The sequence below is a fragment of the Verticillium nonalfalfae genome (genome assembly GCF_003724135.2).
Source record: "Verticillium nonalfalfae strain VnAa140/NRRL 66861 chromosome Unknown scaffold_5, whole genome shotgun sequence".
Taxonomy (NCBI): domain Eukaryota; kingdom Fungi; phylum Ascomycota; class Sordariomycetes; order Glomerellales; family Plectosphaerellaceae; genus Verticillium; species Verticillium nonalfalfae.
In genome coordinates, this window is record NW_021167230.1 from 408,477 (window position 1) to 419,875 (window position 11,399).

The window sequence follows — 11,399 nt, forward strand, 5'->3', positions numbered from 1 at the left end:
CGAACCGATAGCTCGTTTAGAAATCACGTCAATCCATCAGGCTGGTCGTATCTTGAGGCTAGTAACATGTCACTACAAGTTACTAGATAGCTCTGCTGAACTATCAAAACAGGCTCTTTTGTATCTCGAATGGTCTCCGAGATTGCATGAACAACAAATCACCATGATTAAGTTTTTCTTCACGGAACTAAACATTACGAAAGGCTTATATTCTCCACGGTTAGTCTCGGATCGTCTCGGGGGCAGTTGTTGTCGTATGGCGGCTTGAAACCTGACGTTGATAACGTAGCTTGCTGCCGCGACTGGCCAACTTCAGCAGACACAATTCTCGTAGCAACTTGCTCAAGTGTCTGATCACCCTCGGCTTTGATCCCTCGGAGAGTCCCGCACCAGCCGCTCGATTTTGGCCTCGGCCGTCCTTAGTCAAGATTGGAGGGAAGCATGCAGGAGCTGATCCATTTTCCCTCGAGCATCTCGCCATTCTTTGCCGCCTGAGCCCCGGTGAGTCCCTATCGGTTTGATCGCAGCCCGATTCTGACGTGTTGTGCTATAGGCTTCGCCGAGATGACGCCCCTCCACGAGGCTGTCCTTCTCGGCGCGGACGGGCTTGTCGAGACAAGGACCTCTCGGTCACCCGCTGATGAACGGAACTTCCTTGGCCAGACGCCTTTGCATCTAGCTCTCTCGAGCACCAGACATATGTCAGCGCTCATAAGCTCGGGACATGATGTCAACGCCCTCGATCGGTTGGGCATGACTCCCCTCATGTATGCTGGCATTATGGGACTTGTCGACGCTGTCCTTTGGCTCCTCGACCGTGGAGCGGATGCTTCACTTCGGGATACCAAGCACAAAAAGCTTTTCATTGATTTTGCAGCTTCTCGCAACAACTGGGACGTTATCATGGCCGCTCTTTCAAAATTGGAAACACGGTCAGACAACGACACTGACTGGACCTGGGCGCGACACGCAACTATTCTGCGTCATGTGGAGTTTCCGGATCACACAAGGCTGCGCCTAGGTTTCAAAGACTTCCTCGCGAAGTGCGACACACCAAACTTCATCTTCGACCACAATGGCCGTCGCGGAAACACGTTGATGCACTTTGTGATCACTCCCGAAGAGGTGCAGACATTGCTAGATCAAGGTTTCACACGTGTAAACCAAGCAAACTCAGATGGCCATACCCCTTTCATGCGGTCATTGAGAAGGCACCGTGAGCTGCCCACAATTCTGCCGATCCTGAACGCCGGAACGGACGTTCACCACCGAGACAATAACGGCCACACGGCGCTCTGGTACGCCTTGTACATGGGTACATTCCAAATGGCCAATTGTAGCCATGACAACGGCTGGCGGACACTTCACCATCTTCTCCAGTGCGGCATCGATGCGCTTTCTCTGGACAATTGTGTATGCCCGTGTTCGTCAAACGGATGTTTTCCATCCAGCATTCTACACTGGTCATCGTTATATTATTCACAACCGACTGATGTCCCGTGGCCGCTATTTGAATGGCTCATCATTGTGTTGGAGTATCGTGGTTCGGAAGAAGCGAAGACGATTCTGCTGTCCTACATCAGGAGGGCCAAGCACGATGAGTTGGGCTTGACTCACCTCTGCTGCACAAGATTTCCGGGCAACCCCCCGATGGATGGTCATGTGCCGCCCCTGCCAAGCGACGATGTTGACGATATCCTCACTGAGGAGGAAGAGCTCATCGATCTAATGGAACAGGAAATGGAGGAAGCGAAGGCGTTGAAGTACGATCAACTCAGAAAAATATGGTTCACCCAAGTGAAAGAACGCCTTGATGCAGCTCGAGCAGACGAAGTCTGGGCAAAGCCTGGAAAGATAAAAGAGCAACCACCAGTATGTACAGGTCACGATTTAAGGGGGTTTCACAGCGATACTAACGCTGCAGAAGACCCGCTATCACTACCTCAACCCCATTGGGAAGCAGGTTGCTGCGTATAAAGGATGGATAGACTTTGAATTCGAGTGTCGTAAAAAGTACCTGGAAGACGATCCTATAGGAAACAGTTGGTACGATCAAAGGATCTCCCATCTTCGACATCTAGTCCAAGTCATGGGTGTGAAGCCTGAAGAAATGTCGGAGCATTGGTATGGGCTCCCTAACAAAGGTGCAGAAGAGCTGTTCTAGCTGGAGACGCCCTCAACATTCTTCTGATAGCCTTTCCTGTATAGGGCTGGCATGGGAGCACAGATTGGAGCGGCGCTCGCAGAACATCTCAAAGGGGAAAGGGGCGAGTTGATACGCGCCTTGAAGAAAGGGTATTGCGCAAGTTGAAGGGACGACGTGTCCAGATATCTACCGGCCAGCAAACCGAGGACCCTCTACAGAGCACCGCCAAGAAGTCTCACAATCCGCATCGCGGCCTTGACCTTCCACCCAACCTGCCTCTCCTCTGTCTCAAAGTCTTCCCTCGTCGTAAAGCTCGCATACTCCTGCAGCCAGGCCTGCTCCTCACCAAGCCTCCTCTTCAGGTCCTGATCTATTGTGACAACCAAAGCGCCCGCCTCGAGGTCATGTGTGTAGCTGCGGTTCGTATAATTGGAGCTGCCGATCGATGTGACGCAAGGTGTCTCTTCCCCAGGCAGCGTCACCCAGATGCCCTTGGCGTGGTAACTCCATCCGCCAGGCGTGCCGACGACGCCGCGCCGCCACTCCTTGAGCTTGATCGAGTCTTCCGTGCCAGCGGAGTGCACAGCGTGCGCAAACTGGCGCAGGTAGTACGTGTATGCGCCTGGCAAGAGACCAGCGACGCCAGGGGCATTGAAGAAGCCGTTGGCCTCCGGTGCGGCGGTGATGACGACGTTTTGCCCTTCGGAGCTATGGGCCGCAATGAGGGCGGCCTGAAGTGACCGGCTCGGGTTGAAGTAGCCGGCTGTGAACGTCCACGTTGTCTTCTCTTGGCGCATAAAGTTCAAAAGGGACCTGATAACCGGTTGGTCTGTCGACGCCCCTGGCTGGAGAAGTTGTGCCATTTGCGCCGTCATGTATACTCGCGTGTCCTTGCTCTCGTCATGGCTTGGTGTTTTCTTAGGCGATATAAGGCGGGCAAGCGTGGATGATGTTGTCTCGATAAACTTCTCCGGGCTGTCCAGGGGGGATGGCGCCGCATTGGTGACTGGCCACGCCAATTCGAACCCAGCTCGTTCCCTCGTGGGCTCGACAAGAAAGCTGAAGGATGACACGGTACGGTGTATGTCGTAAAAGTAATCAGTAACGGCTTTGGAGGAGAACAGGTGGTATCGGTCCTGGCGGTTCGTGAAGTAGTCGTTCGACAAATTGGCTCTAGGCAGCGTCAGCAAGCGGTTGTTGTACACCCGCTATATCAATAACACATACCCAGACAATATAATCTCGTCATCGACACCGTATAGCTTCATGTGCTGAAGTCCCCAACCCTCGTTGATCCGCCGAGGCATGAGCTTCTTTCGCCAGCCCGTCAGGTTGGGAGTATGGTACATTCGGATCTCGACCCTGTCAGGACCGAACTCGGTGACAAGGGGAGCCAGAAGCGAGGCGCATGACTGTTTGGGGGCCTCGCGCGTACCACGGAGGGCATCGGTGAGGATGTGCAGCTTGAGTTCGGGGTTCTTGCGCAGTGCCTCTTGTATCGTTGCGATCTGCCGTCGTTCAGCAAATCTTCAGCCGCAGGTTCGGGACAATTTCGTTTTTTCCTACCAGCTCTCTCTCTGTCTTGCCAATGTATAACGTCGACAGGAATATCCGGTTCTTCGCATTTCGTATCCTTCCCTGTCCAGTCTTCTGTTAGCCGTTGCGTCGAGGTTCCGGCAGCCACCTACGCACCTTGAGCGTCTCGTAGAAGTCAGCAGGCTCCCGAATGATCTCGATCTGCGAGCCATTGATGTCGAAGCTCGGCGCAAGCTCGTCCAGCTTGTTCATGAACGAAACAAGCGGTCCCCCGAACGGGCTGCTGGACACCGGTGCCGCAGCCGCAGGCGTCGAGTAGGCGCGTGTCTGTGGGCTCGCATACGAAGGCCTCGCCCTCACGACGGCAGCCCTCACCTGTGACGCGCACCGCGGAGTACTCCGGACAAACATGATGGCAAACAGTTGCTGACACTTAAAGGAAAGAAAGACGACAGTTGCCAATTCGGCAAACGCGACAACGGTGAGCCTCTTCTCCCCAACACTTCGCGGTTAGACATGGGTCCCTCACACACCCACCCCTGCCCTTTGGCCTTTGACCGTGGGGAAGGCCTCTGTAAAACGCGCCCGCTAATTGGCCCGAGCTGTCTTATGTAATCGTCCAGCACCCGGGCATCATCGCCAACCTCGACTTCGACCTTCAATTCCCGGACAAACCACCCTCCACCACGTATCGCACCCCCCTCCAACCCACCAACACGGTCAATTGACCCCCGCCGCCGCCATGTCGACCATCACCCGTACCGTGTCGAACCTCCGCAAGGTCGGCATCAAGGTGCGCCGCATCCCATCCCGACTTGTTCCCTCAGCGAACGACAACTGACGAGATGTGAAAATCACAGGACTACTTCCGACAGATGCTCTACATCGGCGACACCAAGGCCGGCCGCCTCGTCGGTACCGACCGCGCCGGCAACAAGTTCTACGAGGACATGGACGAGCTTCCCCGTACGTTGTGAACCACCTCCCCAGATCACCTAGCCCCGATCCGAACGCGACCGCAAGCGCATCACCCTCCCGCCCTATGCCGGCGAGAGCAGCAAGAGATCTGCTAGGGCCCAAGGGAGGAAGAGAGCCAGAGGAACCAAGAGAAGAACGCAAGGCAGAGGGACAGACGGCTGACACGGCACAGTTCGTACCCGCTGGGTCGACTACAAGAAGCACGACTACGACGCCGCCACCATTGAGCCCGGCTGGCACGCCTGGATGTCCTACATGATCGACAAGCCGCCCGCCGAGGACCCCCTCATCCGCGCTGGTCTACGCAAGTTCGAGAAGCCGCACCCGATTCCCAACTACACTGCCACGCGCGGCGCCTTTGTGACGTACAACACGTGAGTGGAACGCCGCCGCCGCTTCGAGTTGAGGCAGCATGAGTGAGTGATTGCTGACTGGTTGCAGGACGAAGCCTAAAGTGAGGACGTGGGAGCCCAAGGCCATTGCAAGGCAGTGAGCGGTTTTCTGGCGCAGAAAGGGTGTATATAAACATTCGTGGATACGGATGAATCGAATTCCTTTTGTTCTTCACCTTCGAAGCTACTCGCGATGGTGATGTGATTTCATAAGCGACTACTCAAAACAGCACAGTATATTGACAGCAGTTTGCGATATCCAAGGAGGGGCTACTGAAATATTCCTTCGAGAAAGCGCATCAACGAAGATGCAGTATGAACGACTTGACCACATGCGCTTCAGAATTGGCATAACGAGCAAAGAAATCGAATCATGGCAAGCGAGAAGAGAAACGGAAACGGCAAAGAAATGACCGCCAAAATGCAGCAGCTCTACAACCCGGAATAATGCGCAGCTCTAACGCTATGCGTCTAGCATTCGATGCGCCTGAAAATGCGTCCCACATTGGTCGGCAATTTGGTAGCAACACATCTAGACACGCGACTCGACCGCTGCTTTGATGGCTGCGCACCGTTAGGATCTCTCTGGTCGGACAATTGGGGGGTGGCTTACCGTCACAACTGGTCTTGGCGTCTCCGAAGAGCATACGGGTGCCCTCCATGTAGAACATGGGATTCGGCACATCAGCTGTATTCCTGTCAGTATGGAATACTCTACGTGTTTGACAAACTCACCATAACCACTGGCCATGCCGCGTTTCATCACAATGACCTGCTTGCTCTTCCAAGCCTGCAGGACAGGCATGCCCGCGATGGGGCTGCCCGGCTCCAGGGCAATTGGGTTGACGGTGTCATTGGCGCCAATGACGAGGACAACATCCGTCTCACCAAAATCGTCGTTGATCTCGTCCATCTCCAGCACAATATCGTACGGTACGCTCGCTTCAGCGAGCAAGACGTTGCATTGACCAGGCATTCGTCCTGCCACAGGGTGAATGGCGAAACGTACATTGATGCCCTTTTTGCGAAGCATTTCGGTGATCTCGCTGATGGCGTACTGAGCCTTGGCGACTGCCATTCCGTACCCAACTACAATGATGACGTTTTCGGCGTTGACAAGAGCCTCGGCCGTGTCGTCGACTGAGGTCTGCGTGATGGCGCCTTCAATCTTGTACTCGCTTGCAGGCGCTGAAGCAATACCACCGAAAAGCACATTGGTCAAAGATCGGTTCATGGCCACGCACATGATGTACGATAGAATGGAGCCTGAAACGCCAATCAACGCACCGACAGTCGTAAGCAGCGAGTTATCGAGCATGAATCCCTCGGCTACCAGAGCAAAGCCTGAATAGGCGTTCAGTACTGTAATGATGACTGGCATGTCAGCACCGCCAACTGCTGCTGTCGTCGTGTAGCCCTTGATGAACGATAGCAGAGTGTTAGCGCCAAGAGCTGCTGCCGCGATCATGGGAGATCCAGGCGCCATTGTTATGAAGGCACCCATGGTGGCGACGTTGGTGGCGAGCATGCCAGAGTTGAGAAGATGGCGTCCGGGAAGCATGAGAGGCTTGGACGACATCTTACCAGCTAGCTTCATGAAGGCCACAATAGACCCTGTGAAGGTGATACCACCGATAAGCACGCCGAGGTAACCAGTGACGAGATGAAGTGTGGAGATGTCGGCTTCGATATGGCCCATGATGCTGCCGATAGATGTCAGGACAGCTGCAAGGCCAACAACTGAATGAAGAGCGGCGACGGTCTGGGGGAGGCCGGTAGGCGTAATCCGCTTGCCAATCAAGAAGCCAGCAAGACCTCCAATAGCTGCCAGACCACCGAACTGGGCCAAGACGTCAGGCGAAAACCCAACAGCGTACAATGACGCCAGGATACCCGATCCCACACCGAGTATGCCCAGTATGTTGCCCATGCGAGCTGTTGCCTGGGAGGCAAGACAGGATAGCGAGCTGATGCACAAAACAGAGCTGACCATGTAGCCGGCCTGAACTAGACCTGCAGCTCCAGTTGCGGCAGCCGCGACAAAGCCACCGCCAAAGACAGCGGCAGGCACAGCATACAGCCAAGGATACTCGGGAGGATCTGTTGGTCGCTTGAACATGTCCAGCATTCGCTTCGTGATAACGAAGCCGCCCGAGATGTTGACGAAAGCTAGCAGGACAGACAGAGCACCAAACACCTGGGGGATGGTCTGTGGGAAGATGCCGCCGCCCAGCACGAAAAGGCCACCAACGCCAACCATGCCTGCGACCGGTGTCAGCCTTTGTCATTTGCGTAATAGAGACACACCTTACCTGATATGGCATTGGTGACACTCATCAGCGGCGAGTGCAGAGCCGGAGCCACGCCCCATACAACACGATAGCCGATAAGTGAGGCGAGCGAGAAGGTGAACAGGTTGCTCATGAAGAGTGGGCCTGTGACAGTACCAAGAGCCAGCGCAGTTCCCATGCCAGCAGTCACAGTAGCAACCTCTCTGGAAGTCTTCTGGAAGGGCGTCACTGCAACGATCTCGGCCTCCTTCGTGGGCGAGGCAGCTTGAGCCGGTGCTGGGGGAGGAGCCGGCCTGGGAGGTGGCGGTAAAACCTCTCCTTTCTGGGTGACAATCGCACCGCGAACAACTTCATCAGAAAGATCGATTCCAAATTCCTTATCTTTTGGCGCCATCGAGAGCAAGAACTTGGTAATGTTGTTCGAATACAGCGTAGACGATTGGGTAGGGAGTCTCGACGGCAGGTCAGTGTAGCCTGGGAAAAATTAGCAGTCGTGACGAGGTAAGCCGCTTGTTCGTTAGCCGACATACCAATGATCTTGACATCCTTGTAGACAGTCAGCTCTCCGGGCTTCGTCTTTTCACAGTTACCTCCGGCCTCGGCAGCGAGATCGACCACAACAGATCCAGGTTTCATCAGCTCAAGCATAGATTTGAGGATGAGCTTGGGGGCAGGCTTCCCGGGAATCAGGGCAGTAGTAATGATGATGTCGACCTCACGAGCCTGTTCGTGGAACAGCTTCATTTCAGCCTCGATAAATTCCTTGGACATCTCCTTGGCATAGCCACCAGCGCCAGAGCCATCTTCCTTAAACTCGACCTCGATGAATTCCGCACCAAGTGACTGGACTTGCTCGCGAGCAGCCGGTCGAGTATCAAAGCCTCGGACGACGGCACCGAGTCGCCTGGCAGTTGCAATGGCACTGAGGCCAGCGACACCCGCGCCAATGACGAGTACCTTGCAGGGTGGGATCTTGCCAGCGGCGGTGACCTGACCAGTCAGGAACCGGCCAAAGTTGTTCGAAGCCTCCAAAACGGCTTTGTAGCCAGCAATGTTGGCCATTGAGCTCAGCGCGTCGAAGACTTGGGCACGGGAGATTCGAGGAATAAGATCCATAGCGAACGCTGTCGCTTTCTGGGCAGCGAGCTTTTCGACAATGGGCTTGTTTTGTGCGGGCTGCAAGAATGAGATGACAGTTTGCGACGGCTTCATGACCTCGATCTCGGCAGGAATGGGGCTTCGGACTTTGAGAACAATGTCAGCACCCGTCCAGACGTCATTGGCCGAGTCGACGAGAGTTGCACCAGCTTCGCGGTAGACATCATCGAGGAAATCGGCCTCGGCGCCCGCGCCGCGCTCGACAAGTACCTTGGAGAAGCCCTTCTTGAGGAGCAAAGCAACGTTCTGAGGAGAGAGCGCGACGCGGCGTTCGTTCAAAAAAATCTCTTTGGGGACGCCGACGGTGAGTTGACTGTACGGAACGGAGTGAGCGACTGGCAGCTCAGGTTCGGCTGCCTGTCCAGGGGCAGGCGTGCCTGTCACGACAGAAGCATGGCGGACGAGTTGGAGAGACTTCGTGTGGGCTGGAACGATAGCGTTTGTGCGGCTCGGTCGCAAAGTGCTCTGCCAGCGCGTCGGATGGGTGCTATGGATGCTGGTAGATCGAGGCGTGGGCAAACTCGCATCTGTAGCGAGAACATCAGTACAAAAGCGGACACCAAGTCAAGCGCGAAAGCAGTGTTCGCCGGCCTACCCGTGACATTGGGCCATGATCGCGAGGCGAAAATGCCAGTGGCAGACGAAGTACAGACGACATGGGCCGTTGCCGGCCGTAGAAGGGCGAGCGATATCATGGTGGACTACAAAGATCAGGCGTCCAGGCTGAGGAAGCCAGAGTGACGAGCTGAGACGGAGGCGTTCATGTGTGGTTCATGCAATTTGTTGTCAATGAGCACGGAAATCGATGACACCTAGCGACTGAGGAGGGGCTGAAAGGAGACGGGGAAGAGAAAGAAGGAAAGAAGGAGTCTAGGACGAGATTGAGTTCGAGTTCGCACGAGGGAGAGCTCCTCGTCATCCGAGTGGCAGATCTATTACCCCTCAAGCCAAGGACAAGGAGTCAAGGAGGGGTTTGTGCCTGGGCTGCCGCGCGTGGCAGAGGGACGTTTTGAAGCTCAAAGGTGACGGCGTCGGGGCCGCTGAAGCGCGATTGGACGGATCATGTGGCAGAAGATGTGCCGGGGGAGCAAAAGGGGGATCGACCGTTGGAGAAGGATGCAGCTGGCGCGGCTGGAATGGGATGGTGTTTGGAGGAGAGTGGCCCTGGATGAAAGGAAGGGAGGGTTGGCTGCCTGCCTGAGATACTTGATGTATACCGAGAGACATTCTTGCCCTGAGGATACAACCATTGGCACAGGCGTCACTGGTCACCTGTGCCGCGCCCACCGCGACCGAGCTCCCCGGGAAGGAAGTGCAGCAGGTGGGGAAACGCCCTTGGCGCTGCGCTGTGGATGTGCGGGGTTAGGCAGGGATGGGCAAGAGACAGTCCTGTGGGTGTGGGTGTGGGGGGAAAGAGCACCTTTGATGCTGCTGCTGCCTTCCATTCTCAGGTCCGCCTGCCTATTGCTCCGGGGAATCCTGCTGCGAGGTCGCATCCAGACTCACCTTCCCATATGCCCTGTGCCGCACCATGTCTGAGGAGCAGTGAGCAAACCTGCTGTGGCACGTCGAGAGGCATGCCGATGATGCAGCGCAAGACGTTCACCTGCAGCGGCGGCATGCGATGTCACCTCAACAGTGGTGGAAAGATCCTTTCGGCCGGCAATGAAGACCAAGGTGCAGGAACTCCTCTGTACACAGGCCATCACGGTGTTGAGTTTGTACAATGAAGCACATTGTCCAGCCACCTTCGAATTACGGACGCTACTTTTCGCAGGGGCACAGAATATGGCATTGTAACGCCATACGAGTGAGCCGCCTTTGGATCAACTTGACCTCGGCTGAATTTTGGCGGCAGATTCGACTCGAAGATCTTGAGGACTGACTGATGCGCCCATTTGGTCTGCACGGCAAATCACGCATTCGGACCAGGCTAAGACCTCCTTCATGCGCAAATCTCAGAGAGTTAGACGAGACAGGCGTCGTCTTAATAAATGTGCGTTTGGATATGTTGTGCCTGCATCCCGTACTTGGGATTACAAGTATCTGGCTTGCTGTCTGGTAACATTATTCGGTACGTGACAGGGCACTCTACCACCCCAGTTTCTTTTAGGCAGCGTACGTGACATTGCGGTTTTCAGCGGGATTTTATTTTGGACGGAATACTTCTGCGTCATTCAAATCATGAATTATGAATTTTTGTAGAATAAGAAACTCCGTCTGCAGATTCCCTATTGAATACCCTATTGCAAGCTTTGAGACGGAACTGGATCCTACGTTGATTACGAACTGAAGCACACCACACTCAGAAAAATGACAAAGATGGTGCTAAATTCTCACACAAAACCTCAAAATATCAAATCACCATCATGTCCATGACAGTCTCACGATGGAAGCAGTTGCTGCAACACCCGGACGGGACAAAGCAACCTCGGGACACCGAGAGTTGACCGATCTTTGAATGTCCGAGTCCACTCGGGGAATTTGATTTCGCCCCATTCCCATTTGCCAACCAGGCCCACTTCCCCCTTCACCGAGCTCATCTCGGTCAAGGCATGCACAGCGGACACCCTGGAAAAACACTTTTCGCGCAGCTCCGCCGAGAAACCACAGGCCAATCGACCCAAGCTCAATCGAACCTCGCCATCATACCCGCGACCAACGAACGCACGAAACCACCCACCCCGACCGCAGCCGGCGACACTCGCGCCCTCCCAATCGAGATCCGATCCCCTCCAGCTCGCCGCCTCCGAGTCAACACATAACACGCATACAAAGGCCCATCATGGTCTCCCGCATCCTCTTCTGGTCCGGCTTCGGTGCGTCACAATAACCCAAACTCCTCCAACACGCCCTGTCACCTTTCGCTGGATCCTGCGGCCCACGCCCCCCCCCCCC

General features: G+C 55.1%; 4 protein-coding genes across 4 annotated transcripts; 2 read left to right on the forward strand and 2 right to left on the reverse strand.

Annotated features, from left to right (window-relative positions):
- Window positions 1–163: 163 nt before the first annotated feature.
- Window positions 164–2,164, forward strand: D7B24_006816 (uncharacterized protein; the record flags this gene model as incomplete). Its single annotated transcript, XM_028640937.1, has 5 exons — window positions 164–219; window positions 317–501; window positions 554–1,872; window positions 1,925–2,042; window positions 2,151–2,164. 5 exons carry the CDS (start codon window positions 164–166, stop codon window positions 2,162–2,164), a joined length of 1,692 nt encoding a protein of 563 aa, XP_028498903.1.
- Window positions 2,165–2,358: 194 nt separating this feature from the next.
- PGS1 (CDP-diacylglycerol--glycerol-3-phosphate 3-phosphatidyltransferase) lies at window positions 2,359–4,093 on the reverse strand (the record flags this gene model as incomplete). Its single annotated transcript, XM_028640938.1, has 4 exons — window positions 2,359–3,319; window positions 3,374–3,654; window positions 3,713–3,784; window positions 3,839–4,093. The coding sequence occupies 4 exons, from the start codon at window positions 4,091–4,093 to the stop codon at window positions 2,359–2,361; spliced, it is 1,569 nt and encodes a 522-aa protein (XP_028498904.1).
- Window positions 4,094–4,424: 331 nt separating this feature from the next.
- D7B24_006818 (uncharacterized protein) lies at window positions 4,425–5,153 on the forward strand (the record flags this gene model as incomplete). The annotated part of the gene is made up of 4 exons (XM_028640939.1): window positions 4,425–4,475; window positions 4,543–4,648; window positions 4,833–5,034; window positions 5,102–5,153. The coding sequence occupies 4 exons, from the start codon at window positions 4,425–4,427 to the stop codon at window positions 5,151–5,153; spliced, it is 411 nt and encodes a 136-aa protein (XP_028498905.1).
- Window positions 5,154–5,584: 431 nt separating this feature from the next.
- D7B24_006819 (uncharacterized protein) lies at window positions 5,585–9,196 on the reverse strand (the record flags this gene model as incomplete). Its single annotated transcript, XM_028640940.1, has 6 exons — window positions 5,585–5,616; window positions 5,666–5,740; window positions 5,788–7,314; window positions 7,365–7,817; window positions 7,874–9,028; window positions 9,097–9,196. 6 exons carry the CDS (start codon window positions 9,194–9,196, stop codon window positions 5,585–5,587), a joined length of 3,342 nt encoding a protein of 1,113 aa, XP_028498906.1.
- Window positions 9,197–11,399: the final 2,203 nt, after the last annotated feature.